At 41.3% G+C, this 20,399-nt stretch overlaps 1 protein-coding gene across 3 annotated transcripts in view; it reads left to right on the forward strand.

Annotated features, from left to right (window-relative positions):
* Window positions 1-20,399, forward strand: part of egfra (epidermal growth factor receptor a (erythroblastic leukemia viral (v-erb-b) oncogene homolog, avian)) — a 46,898-nt gene that overhangs the window by 21,584 nt on the left and 4,915 nt on the right. Inside the window, exons 2-23 of one of the 3 annotated variants that reach the window (XM_086042742.1) lie at window positions 2,743-2,894; window positions 3,955-4,141; window positions 4,222-4,356; window positions 4,808-4,876; window positions 5,498-5,616; window positions 6,581-6,722; window positions 7,644-7,760; window positions 8,762-8,888; window positions 8,952-9,025; window positions 9,101-9,188; window positions 9,281-9,480; window positions 10,346-10,478; window positions 10,659-10,749; window positions 12,192-12,349; window positions 13,184-13,222; window positions 14,225-14,369; window positions 14,482-14,604; window positions 15,199-15,297; window positions 16,506-16,691; window positions 17,629-17,784; window positions 18,614-18,689; window positions 19,312-19,458. In XM_086042742.1, the coding sequence (XP_085898868.1) occupies window positions 2,743-2,894; window positions 3,955-4,141; window positions 4,222-4,356; window positions 4,808-4,876; window positions 5,498-5,616; window positions 6,581-6,722; window positions 7,644-7,760; window positions 8,762-8,888; window positions 8,952-9,025; window positions 9,101-9,188; window positions 9,281-9,480; window positions 10,346-10,478; window positions 10,659-10,749; window positions 12,192-12,349; window positions 13,184-13,222; window positions 14,225-14,369; window positions 14,482-14,604; window positions 15,199-15,297; window positions 16,506-16,691; window positions 17,629-17,784; window positions 18,614-18,689; window positions 19,312-19,458 (2,763 nt within the window). Of the gene's footprint in view, window positions 1-2,742; window positions 2,895-3,954; window positions 4,142-4,221; window positions 4,357-4,807; window positions 4,877-5,497; window positions 5,617-6,580; window positions 6,723-7,643; window positions 7,761-8,761; window positions 8,889-8,951; window positions 9,189-9,280; window positions 9,481-10,345; window positions 10,479-10,658; window positions 10,750-12,191; window positions 12,350-13,183; window positions 13,223-14,224; window positions 14,370-14,481; window positions 14,605-15,198; window positions 15,298-16,505; window positions 16,692-17,628; window positions 17,785-18,613; window positions 18,690-18,857; window positions 19,459-20,399 lie in introns of those variants that run through there. The other 2 variants (XM_086042740.1, XM_086042743.1) reach the window with 2 other exon arrangements.

Genomic DNA, 20,399 nt, shown 5'->3' on the forward strand with positions numbered 1-20,399 from the left:
TTTGAGCATTTTTCCTCTTGATTCGTAGTAGGGCTGTGGTTATTGAATATTTTTAGTGTCGAGTATTATACCAATGCTCCCGTCGATTAATGGCGTAATCGGATAAAATTGGATTCTGCAATATTAAGCACAATAACAATAGCATGTGAGGGGCAGGTGTTGTTATTGTCCACTTGGGCTCACTCTCATTACGTCCTACTGTGACTTTGAGTGTGTACGGCTTTAAAAGTTGGGCATGGCCTGTGACAACAAATGCGACTTTATACTGTCTTCACGTCATAATACATTTTAAGAAATTATCTTATAAATGAACTTTTTTCAAAAACATTTAACTCAGATTTTTATCCCTCGATTATCTTCAAAAGATTACAGCTTTTTTCATACTCATACTCATTATAAAATGGTTACGCTATTCGTGTGAAATTGCAACAATTATTTTTACTATTAGCTTTATTCTTATACAATTAACTTTCTTGAAAAACTTTATTCTGTTAAAATTGCACCTTTATTCTCATCAGAATACATGTTTTTTTTTTTTTTTTTACATGACATTATGTCTATTCTGTCAGGATTCCAACCCTTTCATTGATGCTTTCAAGTTCAATTTAATACTTGAAAAAACCCCTCATAAAATTCTACCTTTGCATGTAGTGTTTTAACTTCATTAGATTATAACATTTTCTTGAGAAAAATGTTAAACTTTGTCATACATTTTTTGTCAAAAGTTTTTTTTTTTTTTAAATTCTTCAATCTTGTAGATTTGTTTTTAACTCGATCCAAGAGAGCTTTATTAAGAATGATATATTGGTCTGTGAAAATATGCTTCAATACATCTTTATTATTGTTAAATGCTTATTTTATTATCGGATTATGCCTTCTTCTTTCCAAGAAAAACGATCATTTTCGTAACCTTTTGTGTTTATTCGATGAACTTTTTTTTCCTGGTTATATTATGCCTTATTCCCCATAACATTGTGACTTCATTGTTGTAGCAATGTTTTGTTTTTTCTAAGTTGTATTTATATGAATATTTTATATTCCAATATAATCTACTGAATACTTTGCTATGCATAAGAATTGCTGACTTTATAGTTTGGTCTGTTTGGCAGTCAAGTGCTAACCTGTTGTGGAATGCAGCCCGAGAGACTTTGCAGTACAGCAGTGCCGTGATTTCCACGACACATCTGGAAGACTCTTTGCTCGCTGGCTCTTCTTGCAAAGCCGTAAATCTCCACTTTAAAGGAGCCGGCAAAAAAATCCATTATCCAGTTAATAAATGTGCCGGTAATATGAGGCAATGTATGGCACTGTGGGTTGCTGGCGGAGGGCTTTACACAGCACGGGTGACTCCTGCTGAGTGACGCTCAGAACCCGTCGGACCGGCTCACGCTACAATGGAAGACTAGTGAAAAGTCCCCCGCTTTGTTTAGTCAGCACTTATCATGAATGCTGTTCTTATTCAAACAATAACGCAACAGTACACGAAGCTACATTTGCGTCTACTCTCACACTCTTTGAAGAGAAAAAGAGATGCATTATTTTTTTCACAATTTTAAACAGTTCCCAGTAACCTGGTGAGTGACTGTGTATAGTAGTTGGCTGTGGTGAGCTCAGGTTAGCCCGTCTGTGCGCGGAGTGCCTGCGCGTTCCGAGGTTTGTTCCAAAGTTGTTTAAAGGGGAACACGACCCAAGGTGTCAAAAGTTCCTGTTATAATTTAAATGTGAATTTTTGCTTCATCTGATGCAGTTAACTGCATGTTCTCCCCGTGCCTGTGTGGGTTTTCTCCGGGTACTCCGGTTTCCTCCCACATTCCAAAAACATGCATGGTAAGTTGATTGGATTCTCTAAATTGCCCCTAGGTGTGATTGTGAGTGCGGATGTTTGTCTCTGTGTGCCCTGCGATTGGCTGGCAACCAACCAAACATTTTTTGAAAACATTGTAGCTACTGGCCTACGGGGGCCGCCATGTTTACATCATTGCGTGTGTGAAGTAGCATGAATGTGATGCCTAACCGCCTTTTGTGACCACTTCAATTTACTGACAAAACCAGAGTTGGTCAATATGTGTACAAACAAGCTACATATGAGTCAGGTCCACTAATCTAGCCAACTAATGGCGGATGCAGTCACTTACTCACGTTAGCAGCTAGTGGCTAAAAGCTAGCTGCCTTGGTAATTCACCATCGCGAACCGGCGAACTGTCTGTTCGGCTCCCGACAGTTGGCGGACTACTTTTCAAAATCCAGTTTAGAAGGCAAAAATATATCTTGCTCACTTACCCATGATACATTTGCAGGGCCTACCGATCCATTTTTAACAAACCATGCTTACTCAAATGTGTGTTTTTTTTTTACTTTTTTAAAATGTTATTTTATTTACTAGTACTGGCATGTACAATGTATTCCCGCAAGAAAAAAAAAATGGAGCATTTGTTTCCCCTTCAAGCCACCTTGCAAAGCGATGAAAAGTTTTCCGTCTGCTGCCAGTACAAATGTGCCCATCTCATTTTCACCCAGCAGCAAGATTTTGAGCTTTGTTGTGGGTATTTGATTCCAATTGTGGAAGCAACCCACGGTGGCTATTTTTACATGAAAGCAGGCCAAGTTATGACTAGTTGGAGAAAATGCCCAAGCCCGTGGGTGTGTGCGTGTGTCGTGTCTGTGACTGATAGCAATACGGGCCATAATCATTTGTGGCATTGCCCCATAGTAACAGAGGTTTGTTTGTGTTTTTCCCGGCAGTGTGCCAAGGCATCACCAACTGCTTAAACTTGCTGGGCTCCAAAGAAGACCACTACCTGAACATGGTGAAGACCTACAGCAACTGCACCGTGGTCCTGGAGAACCTGGAGGTAACCTACATGGAGGAACACCGTGACTTGTCCTTCCTCAGGGTAAAAGCATATCTCATTATTGTCCTTTTTTTTTTTTTGTCTTAGAGCTTCCTCAACACAAAAATGACTATTCTTGAAAATGTAATCCAAGATAAATAAAATTCCCAGAAAAAAAACAACTTTTTTTTCTCGTAGAAGTTCAACTTATGTTAAAACTTTAAAACTGTACTTTTAAACTGTAAAAGTAGATCATTTTCTCGAAAAACAAAATCCTGTATTACTTTTTTTCTCTCAAAAGGATATGTCTTAAGTCTGCTAAGATTCAAACTCTTTTTAAATTCTCAACATTTCTCGATTAATTGACATTTTTCATTTATGGGCGACTTTTTTTTAAAGACTATTCTCAAAAATATAAAACCAATATATGTGCGTATATATACACAGTATTTGTGTATGTATATTTAATGCTGAAACTATAGGACTGCAGACTAACTTTTTTTTCAAAGAGGACAGTGGCCCCTAATCTATAATTTTAGGGGCACAAGTCGAACATTTAGGAGTGCACACTGTAAATCGACTTGCAAAATGAATATTGAGCATATTGGAGCAGAAATATTTCAGCAGCAAAAATTGAACAATAGCAAGAAAAAGCAACTAAAAGAAAAGAAACAAAAATGTACCGGTCGCACATGCGCGAGCAAATGAAACATTTTCTTGCACCGTTTCAAAATTTAAGGTCAAAATGCCACCATTTAGGGGCAGTCTGGAGCCCTGAACTAACAATTATTTCAATAATACATTTTTTTGGACTATAAGTCACACTTTATTCATAGTTTCATTGGTCCTGAAAATGACATCACAGTTGCTCAGATAACAACCAGTCATGGCTCAGCTTCAGAAAACAGCTGAGCTGTGATTGGTCATTACCTGAGCCCTGAGCGACTGCGATGTCATCAGTCGACAGAAGTGACAAAATGGCCGCCCCCTGAGATGGCTAAAATCGGGTGCATTGGGTTGACTTCCCCTTTAAATGTTTTAACGCCGATCCACGATTCTCGTAATTATAACCAACCATTTGTGGATTTATCTAAATGCACGTTTGCCATTTTTGCTTCTCCAGACGATAGAAGAAGTTGGCGGCTACGTGCTCATCGCCCTCAACACCGCGTCCCGGATCCCGTTGGACAACCTGCGCATCATTCGTGGTCACTCGCTGTACGAGGGAGGCTTCGCCCTGACCGTGCTGGCCAATTATGACAAAATGTCGGGTCAGGGCACCAGCCAGCTCCTTCTGACCAGCCTCACAGGTCTGTGCCAACACATTCGCCGCTTTATCTCAGAGAATAATCACGTCATTAAAATTCTTGATACGGTTTGCCTTTTGCAGAAATTATCAAAGGAGGTGTGAAGTTTGGCAACAACCAGCTGTGCAACGTGGAGAGCATCCAGTGGTACGACATCATTAACGAGGACAGTAAACCCAGAATGGAGCTGCCACCCGTGGCTAGCAACAATCCGCTTTGTGAGTGATGCACCGAGGAATATTATTAATCGTTGATTCAAGAGAAAGTCAACGCAAATGTTTTTTTTTTTTTTTTTTTTTTCAAGAATATGTTCTATGCAAGCGCACTAGTTGAAACGGGGCATTCTGATAAATAATTGCGTTTGAGGAACAAGTGTTGTTAGCCATCTCTGGGGGCGGCCATTTTGTCTTCTGTCGACTGAAGATGACATCACCCTGAGCGTTTTGTGATGTCATTTTCAGTCGACAGAAATGACAAAATGGCCGCCCCCGGAGATGGCTAAAACCAAGTGCATTTTGCTGCTTAACTTTTATTCCACAAACGCAAAATGAATCAGAATGCCGTGTTTCAACCAGTGGGCCTGCGTATAACATATTCTTGAAAAAAAATATGTTTGGGTTGACTCCCACTTTAAGGCATGATGACAAATGTGTCTGTTTTTTCTTACAGGTAAAACATGTGATAAAAGCTGCTTCAACAGTTCCTGCTGGGCACCTGGACCCCAAAACTGTCAAACTTGTAAGATGATTTCTGTCCTTTACGCTAGGCTTGGGCTGAACGACATGGACAAAATTTCATATCTCGTTATTCATGCCAGATATCTTGATATCGTTACTCTACCCTACGACTACGATACCGCTACTACATTGAAAACGTATTATTCCGCCCGTAATTTAAAACAGTTCCTGTGAGTTTTAATAACCAGAGGTGGGCAGTCCGTCACTGATGGACGCCGGTTTTGCTGACGATTGACGAATGACGGGACACTTGTTAAAAATGACGGACAAAGCGCCGACGGAAGTAGATTTTCGTCCATCAAAGTAATCGTTACTAACCGCATCCGTCACTGACCGTCCATCAATCGGCTGACTTTTGTTTGGGGGGTCCGACTGACAGACTGACCGACCGATAATTACAATTCGATTCGTCACGAAAAATGACGGATGACGAATGACAGACCGGCAACATTTTTTATACTGCCCACCCGTGTTAATAGTATAACCGTGACATTCGTCAAAATCCCCCCCCCAAATTCAAGATAAGCCCAATTTTTAGGAGCGAGTGTGTTCAAATGAGTTTACAGCAACAAAGACTTTATGACTTCTCACGCCATTTTCTTCATTGTGCTCCTTTGCGCAGTAACCAAGCTGAACTGTGCACAGCAGTGCTCCAAGAGGTGCAAAGGACCCTCACCTAGCGACTGCTGCAATGAACACTGCGCCGCGGGATGCACGGGACCCCGACCCACCGACTGTCTGGTGAGAAGATTATAGGACTACTTTCACGATTTTTACGGCCAATATTACAGCTTCCCGTTTGCCGCGTAAAAGGAATTCTTTTATTTTTGCATTATTACGTTACTCCCGTAAGAACACATTTATCCTCGTACGATAACTACCACTAACTAAGAAATAAGAGCTACTCGAAAAAGACAACTTTTTTCCAACATAACTGCTTTATCTTGTAACGTTGCGGCTTTATGGCTGGAAAAATGCTTCTTATTTGTATGATTATAAGATAATTCTATGTTTTGCGAAGATAATTCTATGTTTTGCTTTGAATGTTTTAAAGCACTTTGAGTTGCATTTTTATGTATGAAAAGTGCTATATAAATAAAATGTGATTGATTGATTGATTACTTCGTCCTGGTAGGAAAGCATTTATCGGCTTATGAGAACGATTTATTTCCTGATTAATCGTTTGAACTTTACACTGAACCGAGTGTGTGTGGCACTTGGACACATGGCCGACACAAATACAACTTTTTCGGGGGGGGGGGTCACAATTCTGAAATTTCTCACTTTCTCCTTGTTTTTTCTGTTAAGTCACTACTTTCTTAGTGTCTTAATAGTATCGCAACTTGGTTGTCATAAAAATGACGACTTCATCCCTTATGCTCCACAAATTGCATTATTCAATACCGCTTCGGAGTTTCACCTTAGCGGGTACTAGCAAGAATTACATACAATCTGGAGCTAGTATTACGACTGACTAGCTGCGCACGTTAATGACTGATTTATTTTCCGGCGAGGGCCCGGATGTTTTATGTTCTCTGATGGGAGGCTAATTCTTTGAAAACTCCCATCTTGGGTTATTTAAAGCGTTATTAGCTTGTGTATTTAGCAGCAGCCTCTTCAGCCCCGGGAGCGTCGAGGCCGCCGCGCAGTCCGCGGCGGAGGAATGCAGTGTTTTTATTAAGTCTCTGCTATGTTTGTGCCGCAGGCCTGTCGGGACTTCCAAGACGACGGGGTGTGCAAGGACTCCTGCCCGGGCCTCATGCGCTACGACCCCAACCAGCACCAGCTGGTACCCAACCCGCACGGGAAGTACAACTTTGGCGCCACCTGTGTCAAGAGCTGCCCGCGTAAGGCCCCTGACCAAGTTTGTGGTTAGACATTAGGTGCTCCCCAGTTGAATGATAAACCTTTGTTGACAAGGAAAGAAAATGATTGAGTTTCTGTGCACGTTAATGTCACACCTGTTCTTTCTCTCTTTAACTTCGATGTTTTGAGTCACGTCGGCCTGTAAGCAGTCAACATTGTATGATTCGGAACTGCAGTTGGAAAAATATATATTTTTTCTAAATATATGGCTGTTGCCCTCAAGATTATGTCGAAAAGCGCCAATTTTATTTAGTTGTTTATTTATTTATTTGTAGGAGTGCTACTTTTTTTCTAGAAACTAAAAGTAAGTCTTTCTTGAAAAATGTAGACTTTTGTCCAAAAATACAAGCTGTTTTCTCAGTGTACAACTTTAAACGTCCTGATTTATTTTTCTTGAAAAAATACATTTTATGAGAGTACAACTTTTTTCTTAAGAGTTTCCTAAAAATACAACTTTTTTTTTTTTTTGGTGGGAGCACATATGTAAACATTTTTTTTTTAGATTTTTTTCTGGGGTTCAGAATATGACTTTTTCCTCCCCCCCAAAAAATCAAGTGTTTAAGTTTTCAGGGGAACCCATCTTGGAGACTTAAAAAAAAAAAAAAAGAATGCTACTTTTCCTCTCAAGGGTGCATCATTTAAAATAAAACCTAGCCTTTTTTTATCTTGTAATATTAATTTTCTCATAATTTTACATGACTTTTTCTTTTTCTTGAAAGCAAGCCTTTTTTTTCCCCACTTGAGTATGACTTCTTTCTAAAAGCAAGACTCTTAAAACTACAACTGTCTCTTAAAAGGGATTATTCACTTGAGCCACGACGCTAAGTCACGTCAGCCGGTAAACAGTCAATCTGCTGCGATCCCAAAAGCAAAACCGCTGGTGTGTTTCTCAATCCTCGCAGATAACTATGTGGTGACGGACCACGGCGCGTGCGTGCGGACGTGCAGCGGCAACACTTATGAGGTGGAGGACGGCGGCGTCAGGAAGTGTGCCAAATGCGATGGACTGTGCCCCAAAGGTGAGGCCCCCAGCTGGCACTGTGCAACCCAAACTTTGAGGAACGTTTTAGACACAAGCACAGTGTGCTGTGGACTCTGTTTTTGACTTGTTGTATTATTTACATTTCTGTTCATTTCTATTGTACAATGTGGAAATTGTCGTTAGTAACTTGCAAGGAATCGATTGCTTCGCAGTAATTTGATGACAAATCTGTTGTGTGTGCGGGTTTGACATAGCATGCCATGGATTATTTTACTCTAGAGAATTTATATTTGGTCCATTTATTTCTGTGTCTTTGCATAAACCAGATTTCTTTGGATTTTTTTGTTCCCGCTGGATTATGTGTAGTTGTTTTGTTTATTTCTATTGCGTAACATGATTCGGGAATAACTTCGACAGAATGATTGTGTTACGGTATGTCTCTTTTGCGAGCGTGGATTTTTTTCATGCTGTTTATTATTGATGTATTATTATTGTGTTTATTTGTGTTGGGTGTGTTTGTACATTGCACATGCGAGCGTGCCATGAACTTTCTTACTGACTTTTTTTTTTTTTTTTAATTTTTCAATTTCTCGTTTGTTCTATTTCTGTTGTCCAAAGGCCAAGCATTCTTTGAACCTTTTGAGTCTGTGTGTTATTTCTATTTATTCTAAGCTCCTATCACAAAGAACTTGCCTGGAACGATCACATTACAATAGTTTGGCGCGACCCATCATGCTGTCGATTTATTTTTTTCACTCGGGTAGATTATATCTATTTTTTTGATCAGTTTGTTTTTTATTTTTTGACAGTTGTAATTGATAATTTGCAAGGAACATTTTTTTTTTTTTTTTAATTTCTACTCATTCTTTATTTCTATTTTGCAACATGGTGATTAATCGTGAATACCTGTCAAAGGCAACTCAGAATCTCGTTGCGGAGGTATTCATTGAGCAATTATATTTCTTTTTTTGAGATTTAGCTGACCACAAGTCCAACGCCTTGCTTTTAACACCACCCCATTGTCTTAATTGTCGACAGTGTGTAATGGACTGGGTACAGGCCACCTGATGCACACGCTCTCCATCAACGCCACCAACATCGACTCATTTAAAAACTGCACCAAAATCAACGGCAACATCGCTTTCATTCGCACGTCCATTCACGGGTAAGTCAGCGACATCAACAGCCTCCAAGCAACACAGAGCTTTAACCTGACCGATGTTGGCAGGGACGCATACACCAAAACGCCAAAGATGGACCCCGCCCAGCTGGACGTGTTCAAGACGGTTAAAGAAATAACCGGTAGCTTTTTCAGAGTTTTTCTAATACAAGCTCCACTTATTGTGTTCGTGCTTGACAAGACTGTTGCTGCACCAGGTTACTTGTGGATTCAAATGTGGACCAAGAGCATGAATGCCCTCAGTCCCTTTGAGAACTTGGAAATCATTCGAGGACGGACCAAGCGGTAAAGAGGACGCCGTTATCATTTTAAAATGTTGACATTTTGAAAAAAATACTTTTGATGTGTCATCAAAAATATGTGTTTTCATCTATTAGGGGAAGCCACAGCCTGGTTGTGACCCAGCTGGACATCAGCTACTTGGGCCTGCGTTCCCTCAAAGAGATCAGCGACGGCAACGTGGTCATCATCAAGAACCAGAACCTCTGCTACACCAACGTCAGCCACTGGAAGGCGCTCTTCAAGTCCGCCAGCCAGAGCACGACCGTCAATGAGAACGCCGACCCTGACAAATGCGGTAAATAAGCGTGACCATTTCATGTGTATCTTGCATGCCCCACGTTTATGAGCTAGTTAACATATTAATTGTAATGAATACACACAACTTTTTGTAATAATAGTCAAAGCCTGTATTTTCCTTTTTTACCGTTTGATTTTTAAAGCAGCACTGGGCAAGAATTCAACCTTGATACATTTTTTCCACAACTCTTTTGATGAAACATTGACTTACTTACTAACTTAGTAGTTGAGTGGGAATTTTGTCATGGGGGTGCGGGGGGACAGGGGGGGGGACGTGGGGTCTGTATCGTTTTTACTGGCACTAAGCCACTTTGAGGAGGATGGGAGCAACCCTGGCACACCCCCAAAAATATAAATGACCTGAATTGCTTTTCGGCATGCTCACTTCCTCCTTTCGCTATAAGGACGGAAGTCGATTCGAACGTCTACGCGCTGTCACTGGTGTCATGGCAGAAGCCCCAAAACAAACAAAAAAAACAAAGTATTGTTTAAACAAAATTAGATTCATTACCTCATCGCTATTCATCTTTCACACAGCCACTGAAAATAGAAATGTCATTCAGTCCAACTTGCAGGCCAGCGAGAGCTCAGGATTTCACCACACTACTCGGTGGCGCGCATGGGAAATGTGGTTGACTTTCGTCAAAACACTACCACGTTTGTCCACATGGCGCCGCCTTAATCAACAAAAACTGACATACGACACAGTGTTGCTTTAAATAAAATGCAATGTGTTCAACTTTTTTTTGTTTAAAATTGTACAAATGAGTACGTTTTGGAAATATGCAATAAAGTACAGCGAGAGCTGAGAAAGTTTGGGTTGAACCGATAAGTTGATCATCCGCTTCTGTTTTTGTTTCCAGCTCAGAGAAACGATACGTGCGATCGTAAGTGCACGGCGAGCGGATGCTGGGGTCCCGGCCCGGACATGTGCTTTGCCTGCCGGGACCACAGTCGCGACGGCAGCTGTGTGGACTCCTGCAACATCCTGGAGGGGTAAGGCAAGAGAATGTGCCCTGAAGTGTACTCCCTTCCCGGTGTAATGTTTAATGAGCCGTTTGTTATTACAAAGCAAGCCGGTTAAATGTCCGGCTGAAATAAGACAAACATTCTCACATGGGTTTGTTTGTCAAACATTAAGTCCGGCTTCAAACGTAACCCTCTTCGGCTTTGCAGGGAGCCTCGGGAGGCGGTGGTGAAGAAAACCTGCCTGGCTTGTCACCCGGAGTGTCATCATATGAACGGGACGGCGACTTGCAGCGCTCCAGTATGCGACACCTCGATACTAAAACACTTTTTTCAAGTGATCCAAGTCATTTCTATCATGCAAAAAGGCGGTTACATCCAGATATGTGGTGGGGATGCATTGTTGTCGTTCAACTTTTAAAAAAAAAAATTTTGTGATGAAAGAGCATTTAAAAAAATGAACAGCTCTGGTGCATGAAATCTGTGTCAACGTCTTGGAGGGCGGCACAATGATTAAAGCAATGTGGCCCGAGGACAGAGTTTGTTGGAATAAGGGGTGGGGCGACGTGATTTCCACTTGGCTCTTGACACTTGGCTAGGCCGCAAACCAAATGTTGAAGGTTCCTGCCCGGCGGCGCTGTTGCATGATAAAGCAGACATGTTTGAGAAATAGACTATTACACAAAGTCTTCCTGCACCTTATTGCAAAAAAGGAAAAAAAAAAAAAGTTTATCTAGTAGTTGTACTTCCCCAGCCAAATTCTTCCAACTAAAAGCAATTATAGAGCAAGAATTTTTGTGGTTGTATTACGTGCCGTATCTGGTACACATTCCTTGACACATCGCCGCTGGTTGCAATGCTCAGGCATTCATCGAAAATGAGAAAGATCGCTGCTGTGTGTCAGATCATTTTGGTCTGAAGCAGCCTATTTTAATGTAACGCATCTTGTAATTCTTTTTTAAATATAACTATTTAAATGTGTATTTGAACTCATAATAAAATAATCTAAGGGGGTAATTATAAAAAAAAAGAAATTCATTATTTTGTATTATTATTTTCCACATATTTAATCTTTTTTTTTGAAAACTGTCTTTAAAAACCATAGCTTAAGATCATTATTTTAATAAGTAGTATTTATTTTCATTCAACTAATGAAGTCATTCATATTTAATGTAATTAAATTAAATATTGGTCACATTTTTAGATCAGGGACGCAAATACACTTTTCACAATGATGTTTTTGTGCTGATTCTGAATCCTCATTTTTTCCTCTAGCGTATCAGGTTTTCATAATAATGATAATAATATTTTTCGTAGTATTTTGTTAGGTTCAGCAAACGGTGGATTTTATTTTCTGAAAAGCCGGATGTACATATTACAACGCACGGTAAAATCGGCATATAACTCAAACTCAAAAACAACCTGATAGAAAAGAACCTCCTACAGAATAAAGCCATTTTTGACATCAGAGTCAAAATTACATTTAGGGACACCTGAGGCCATCTCTGATTATAATTTTCTGTTGACCAGTGTTATTTGTGTGGTATTGTTTTAACTAAATAGACAATTTTAATACTATATGTCTATTATTATTGCCGCTTTACGGGTGAGCTATTGTTGCCGGTTGTGACGTCCGCCGCAACTAAGCCGACGTTAAAATGACAAGTGAGGTCAAATAGTTTGCGGATGATGGCTCCATGTATGTCGTCTAACATGGCCCGTCTTGGTCGTGCACACTTCCAGGGTTCCGCCAACTGCACCAAGTGCGCCAACTTCAAGGACGGACTCTTCTGCGTGTCGCGCTGTCCTCAAGGCGTGCCCGGCGAGGACGACTCGCTCGTGTGGAAGTACGCAGACGACACCAAAGTGTGCCGGCTCTGTCACCCCAACTGCACCCGAGGGTAACAAACATCATTGACTTGATTTTGCGTTGGTAACTTCCATTTTTAATCATTATCATTACATTGAAAATGATGACATACTCTTCCCTTCTATTTACAGCCTACAGATATTTTCACTTTACTCACCACTTTTCTTTGTTGATTGGCCGAGGCGAAATCACATGGTTCTACTGGCGCATAATAAGGCGTGCGGTTTCATTTGAAGTTACCGAGTATGGTTCTGAGTCATCCCCTTCTGGGTTTGATTATGAAAACTGGTGTTATTTAGTATTTGATGATGGAAATGACTACTTAATCATCACTTTCTGTTGACCAAAAACTAAGTGGCTCGGGTCTAGTACTATTTTTGTTATGGGATGTCACTAACTGTATCGTGCTTTGACATGGATAATAATTCTGCTTATTTTTTTAAGAGTTATTTAAAAAAAAAAAAAAAGTAAATATGATAAATGGTCCGTTATTTTAGGGCTGGTGATTAGCACATCTGCCTGTTAGTTTGGCGGTTCTGGGTTGGAATCTCAGATTCGGAGATTCTGGTCTTACTGTGTGTGGAATGCGCATGTTTGCTCTGTTGATTTTCTCCGGAAACTCTGGTTTCCTCCCCAAAACGTGCATGTTGGGTTCATTGGAGACTAGAAATTGTCCATCGGTGGAAATGTGAGTGAGGATGCTTATTTGTCTGTATGTGCCCTGCAAATTGCTGGCAACCAGTCCAGGGTGTACCACACATCTCATTAGCTAATGGCAAGTGCTATAGAAAATAATTGGATGGATGGAGTTCACATGCAGGCCTCCATGACGTATTTAGTACATGCGATTGATTTTTGTTTACAGGTGCGTGGGGCCCGGTCGTGAAGGCTGCCAGGGTAAATCGTAAGTAATCAACACTTATTTACATCCTTGAACCCGCTCTTTGTCTAAAGCAGGCGATCGATCTTTGACATCTAGGCCAATTTTTAAAATAAAGGAAACTCCATACATTATGAGGGGCAAAATGTGTGTGCGTACCGCACTTACAAACGACTAATTGGCTATCCTCCCGTTTCACGTCGCAATCGCGGAGTCCGTGGCTCGGATGAACCCGGTGTTGACCAACCACAAGAATTTTCGAATGGAAATATTGAACAGGTTTAACATTTACGATTGTTGGCTGGAGCATTTCCAGAACGGATTCAAGAAGTACAAATCCCTCAAAGGGGAAGTCAACAGCAAAATTTACTTTACAATATGTTCACTGCAGACCCAATAGTCAAAACACAGCATTCTGACGGATATTGTGTTTGTGCATGAGGAGTTCAAGAGAAAGTCAACCCAAACATATTTTTTTCCAGAATATGTTCTGTGCAGGCCCACTAGTTGAAACAGGGAATTCTGGTAAATATTGCGTTTGTGGAATAACAGTCAAATCACCCATTTTAGCCATCTCGGGCGGGCGGCCATTTTGCCACTTCCTGTCAACTGGAAATGACATCACAACTACTCAGGGCTCAGGTAATGACCAATCACGGATCGCCTGTTTTCTGAAGCTGAGCCGTGATTGGTCATTATCTGAGCCCTGAGCAACTTCGATGTCCTCTTCGGGCGACACAAGTGACAAAATGGCCGCCCCCTGAGCTAGCTAAATGCAGGTAGGTTTATCATATTCCACAAACGCAATATGAATCAGAATGCCGTGTTTAGACTAATAGAGGCACATATAACATGATTGTAAAGAACATTTTGGGGTTGACCTCCATTTTAACAAACATCACAGGATAATCGCTCAGGATAATCTTTTAGACACATCCGACAAAGTGCTCTTTGCTGACTTTGTTCCAAAGAGAGGAAACATGCTTAGTTTGACCCAATTCTCGGCATTCACGTTTTCCACTTTAGCTCTTCGGGCCTGTCCATGATTGCGGCGGGTGTAGTGGGCGGCCTTTTGGCGGTCCTGGTGGCGGGCCTGTCGGTCGTCGTGCTGCTGCGCCGACGTCACATCAAGAGGAAGAGGACCATGCGGCGGCTACTCCAGGAGAAAGAGGTACGATGAGGTGGAGAAGTGCGGGAAAACAGATTGGCATTTCGCTAGACAGAGCTGCGTAACAGGAGCACGTTGTTTTGCTGGGAGTAACATCTGAGCGCCGTCGTTTCAGTTGGTCGAACCGCTGACTCCAAGCGGCGAGGCGCCCAACCAAGCCCTGCTGCGCATCCTGAAGGAACCCGAGTTCAGGAAAATCAAAGTTTTGGGATCAGGGGCTTTTGGTACAGTCTACAAGGTAATGACAGGCCTCTTTTTTTTAAATTTTATTTTGTGCTTAAAATGGCAGGCTAGGCAAAAAAACTCTCCTCTGATTACGCGCCACATCTGTTGTCAATTTTTCAATTAAAAGACACATTTTTAACTCGCGTGGTCACACGCACCACTGACTCCACGTTGGCTTCCTGTGTGCATTAAGCACACACTTGGAGGCTTAGGAGTAAGATTCAGTTCAAGTCCATGACGCAGTGCTTTTGCTATTTGTTTTCTGATTGGCTAGGATTTTATTGCTGGCGTTGATTTCTTATTGGACTCTCACAGTATATTACTCCTGCAAGGAAGAAATGGTTTTAGGGTTCAAATTTAGTCATAAATCTTATGGTTGCTCATGAAGGTCAGAAAGAAGACAGATAAGAGCCCGTCATGTACGACATTAAGGTTCAAATCTGACTCAACCATACATGCAATAAACATGCTTTGCGTGAGTGTAAATTCAGAGCATTTTATATTTTGATTGTTTAAAAACGAAAAGACCTGTTAACAAAAATAGAGTAAAATAAATATTTACATGTTAAAAAAAAAAAAAAAAAAAGATGCTGATAATGTTCTGCAGGGTCTTTGGGTGCCCGAGGGAGAAGACGTGAAGATCCCAGTGGCCATCAAGGTTTTGAGAGAGGCCACGTCGCCGAAAGCCAACAAAGAGATCTTAGACGTAAGTGGGCTCCCTTTTTAAAAAGTCACAACGGCCGCTTGTTTTGACTTTAAATGGAGGAAGCGTCTCACTGGAGGAAATCCATGATAAATCCACACGGGGGCCGCGGGGGCGTTGGTGTGATTCAAGGCCTTCTGGAAAATAAATGCAACCTGTTCAAACTGCATGAGCTGTTCTAATTACAAATGTTCCTATAGGAAATCATTTCAATCGAATGAATTTGTTCCAGACTCAAACCGTCTCCATCACAAAGCACTTATTTATTTTACAGAAAATGTTTTAAGTGACGTTTTCACATTCTTTACAGTCAAGAGTAGAGTTGATGATAAAGACGCCTGGCGCAATAGAGGGAACAGGAAGTTGTTTACAAGGGTAATACTTTCACCTATTTTATGTGTATTATCCTGTGAATATCACAATTTTATTTGTAAAAAAAATAAAATGGAGGGGTGGTGGTATTATGCACAGTGCTTAATATGTTTTGAATCTTAGTCATGCATATTATTCACTCTGATAATAAAGGAGAGCAGCTAATCCGTATTATACACAAGTACAGAGAAAAAAAAACGGCTGTTTAATTTTGGGATTCGCCGGGCTTGGGGGTGCGGCGTATTACACACAGGTGCATGCTATTGGGAATTTATGGTAAGTGATCATTCTAATATCCTTTTATATTACTGGTCAAATTGACCTATAAGATAGTTTTTCAGTATGAAACGTCCACTGTGCTTAAGATGAATCCACATTTTTTGTGAAAGTGGTCCATTTTACATGTTCGTAAAATGATTTAACCCATTTATTTATTTTTTTTTTTTTAAAGGAAAACAACATAACCCATGAACCGTTTGAGCTAACGCACTAAATGAGTGATTCCCAACCACTATGCCATAGCATATTAGTGCGGCATGAGATTACCGGCGGGTGTGGCGTGGGAAATTATCCAATTTTACGACAAATCGTGTAAATTTCTTGGTCTATTGTGTGTGGTTCCAGGCAGAACAATGAAATGTGATAAAAGTGTGAGCTTTATTTGTCTATACGTGCCCTTTGGTTTACCCCGCCTCTTGCTACAAAGTCAACTTGGATCAACTCCAGCTCACCCGTGAGCCCACTGAGGACAAGCGTATCGTCAATGTATGGATGAATATATGAAGTCAAACTAGTTTTGTCCAACTTTTGAGAGCTCTTTTTCCATGTGTCCACTCCAGGAGGCCTACGTGATGGCCAGCGTGGACCACCTGCACGTGTGTCGCCTACTGGGCATCTGCCTGACGTCCACCGTGCAGCTCGTCACCCAGCTGATGCCCTTTGGCTGCCTGCTGGACTACGTCAAGGAGAACAAGGATAATATCGGCTCGCAGTACCTACTCAACTGGTGCGTGCAGATTGCCAAGGTGAGCCCCGATGAATTTGACTTCTTTTATTGCCTCTGGCAAGCACCCAAAATGGGAACTTGGCTCACGTTTAAGGTCGGAATGGCAGAGTAACTCTCAACACTGATGCCTGTTGTCACGATACTTTGCCGCGAGTACAGCGATTGTGTGATAGTGGGCAAAATAACAAATGTTTACCCAATTTCGTGTCGATCTGTAAAGCTGGCACTCCGGCAAACATCCCCCAAAATATCTCGGGGGCGCTACTTGTGACCTATGAAACCTACATTTTCATTAGCATACAGGCGCTTGTAAAATTGGCGTTTAAATAAAGGTGATTCATAAACAACAATATTCATTACATTATTTTTACCCCCGAGTGGAGAGAATACTATACGTTTTGGCTCAAATCTGGATAAAGGCTACTTTAGTTATTTTCACTTTTTCCTGTGCTAGTACGTTAGCATTAAGGCTAAGTGGCGCACTGAAGCACTAGCTGTGAGGGAAAAAAAGATCAGGGTGTAAAGAAGTTTGTACTGACCTTGTGTTGCGCATTACTGCCCCCTAAAGGATTGGAAGGGAATACGCACTAGCGTGCCATGAGCAAGACAGACACATTTAGGATTATTCGGTTCTTTGCGGACGTCCGATTATTGTTGTATAGCCGCAAACGGTGAAAATCTGTGAGTAATTGATGCCCCACCCAAAAGATTTTCATGATTGTTCAGTCCAAAAAGTCTTACTTAAACCTAATCGTACGGAAATTGAATTTCAAATAGGCACTAATGTAATCCAGTGAATCCCTTCCGGGCGTCCCAAAATATGACACTATTATTAAGTTGCTGACTGCGATGGGACGACAAGGAAAATACTCAACCTGTTGCATTGTCGCTTTAAAATTGTCCTCGTTTAACCCGATGATGCCAATTTATTCAACACCTGGCCATTGTGGCTCAAGGGGATGAACTACCTAGAGGAGCGCCATTTGGTCCACCGCGACTTGGCGGCCAGGAACGTCCTGGTCAAGACCCCCCAGCATGTCAAAATCACCGACTTCGGCCTGGCCAAGCTGCTGAACGCCGACGAGAAGGAGTACCACGCCGACGGAGGAAAGGTTGGTCATAAAACTCCTTTTTAGTTGTCATTTCAATGTTTTGACATTGCGATGGACACCTCTTGCTGAGTTTGCGGCCAATTAGGCACGAGTCATGGAAGGCGCTATTTTTGCGCTGTTCTTTTGTTTTCAGCTTAAGTGTTACGTAAGGAATATAAATAGTTCCCAGTTGCTCTGAGAAAAATGACAAATCAGATAAGGGCCTTCTTTTATCAGATTCTCTGCACAATTACAGATAGATGCGTCGCAGGGCAGTTCAATCATAAAGACTCAAATCGGAAATACCTTTAAAAAAATAAACATCCTCAGGCTTGGATGCAATGTGTACTAATCACCTGAAAACTTAAGTCCACCAGTAGGTTTGGTTTAAAAATAAACCCTCCTCACATGTTAACCGTGACCTTCCGTCATAATCCGTTTCATGCGTAACATGTCAAAATGAGTCTGCGACCTGTTTTAAGTGTGACATCTATACGGTTTGTGAAGGTGGAACATTTTTCCTCCCGGGGGGCGGGGCCGTCACGGTCACCACACGGTGCACCGACGCCGGGCACAATTGCGCCAACGGCCACAGGGCGCCCACATATAGGCAACTAACCAATCAGAAGAATCTTCGTTTGCATGCCAAATTATGGAGAAAAGTGAAGTTTAAAAATGGCAATTAAATGGCTCAAAATCACCGAGTCCTACTTAGCAGTTAACTTTAATTTCTCTGTGCGACTTGACTTAATTACAGTTGGTCTTTTGGGGAAAACGGAGGCCTCTATTACTATGATTAAACTTCAAATCAAATCTAGATTTTTTTTCTCCCCCCCCCCCCACTTTCCAGGTGCCCATTAAATGGATGGCTCTTGAGTCAATACTGAACAGGACGTACACACACCAGAGCGACGTGTGGAGTTACGGTGAGTCCCAGGCGGCGACTTGTTGAACTTCCAATTGCAAAAACAGCTTTTGCAGATGAGTGGCAGCAGGCGAGGACATTTGCAAATGGAATATTGTCTTTGGATGTTGTCAGCATTTAAGAACACAACATGAGATGGGAGAACATCTTGCTTTTTTTTTTTCCACAGCTCTCCCAGCTGGACATTATCGCATCAACCCACACAAGCACTTCTTCCAGCTTGCGAGCACTCGTGTGCTAAGTGCAGAGTCATGGAAACATAACACAACGCTGCTTCTTTCTTTCTTTTTTTCTTTCTTTCTTTTTTTCTTTTTCTTTCTTTCTTTCTCGCTTTCTTTCGCTTTCTTTCTCTTTCTCTTTCTCTTTCTCTCTCGTCTGCTTTCAAAACTTCTTCTACCCCCTCAGGCCTTGATCATACCTTTCTGTCTAAGCCATCAGCAAGCCCTGGCACAAATGACAGCCTTTTCCGCCGCTCTCGACTCCCCAGATACATCCCGCTAACTCCCACATCCCAGTTGTCAACATTTGGACACCGCGGGCCATTTTTGCTCACATCCTGTCACTCGCATTTCCACGGCTGCGTCGCACGCGAGAAGCCAAGTGACTTCTCCTTTTCCCCGCAGGCGTGACCGTGTGGGAGCTGATGACATTCGGGACCAAGCCGTACGACGGCATTCCGGCCAGCGACATAGCCAGCGTGCTGGAGAAAGGCGAGCGTCTGCCTCAGCCTCCCATCTGCACCATTGACGTCTATATGATCATGGTCAAGTGTAAGTGCTTACCGGGGAAATGGGGCTCAATGTAACCAATGTACGCTATACTTAAATATAGTCTTTTGGATCAAATTGCTACCAAAGGTTTTATCATATGCCAGGAACAACATCTCCATTATTTATAATAATAATCATAATAATAATCATAATAATGATGATAAGAATAATGACAATAACGCTTGTCCCAAGTCATCTTTCCCCATTGAAATCAATGAAAATGTCATTAATCTGTTCTAGGCTCCCCCCCAAAAAACAGCAATAATATGTATGTTTCGGCGCTCAGTGACATACGGCTTTATGTAAAATGTTAAGAATCAAAGAGTTTGTGCGTATTGATGCGGTGTGCACGACTTAGCCACCAGGGGCTCAGTTTCGTGCCGACACAAACGATACAAGACTTTCAGAACCACTGCAAATGACTCAGTAAACTGCAGTCATAAACAAATGAGTCATCGACGCTCAAACTAATTATAAATTAATTTGATCATTGATTAGCTGCCGATAGGGCTGCTCGATTATGAAAAAAAAATTAATTGCGATTATTTTGGTAGTAATTGAAATCACGATTATTCAAACGATCATTTATGTTTTGGTACAAAACAAGAAAAAGTTTAAACATGAAAAAATATAAAGACAAATAAATGTCTTTCACACACTATAATTATGTAAGTTTCAAACAAAATGTATAAAGTTAGTTATTATAAAATAAAAGGTGCAAATGTATGATTTCCTTGTGTGTAGACAAACAGCGCGTTGTATATAAATGCATATCAATAATCGTTTTTTTTTACAATTATGCCAATTTTGCAATTGCGGAGTGTACTAATCGTAATTGAATTTCGATTAATTGCACAGCCCCAGCTGTCGATTAATCGTTGCCCCTCTCAATATGATTTAAGTAGTGAAGGTGACATCAATGGGTGCATATTACTGTTTCG

This window comes from Filicampus tigris, chromosome 10 (genome assembly GCF_054856515.1).
Source record: "Filicampus tigris isolate MCC_2025a chromosome 10, RoL_Ftig_1.0, whole genome shotgun sequence".
In the NCBI taxonomy this organism is placed as follows: domain Eukaryota; kingdom Metazoa; phylum Chordata; class Actinopteri; order Syngnathiformes; family Syngnathidae; genus Filicampus; species Filicampus tigris.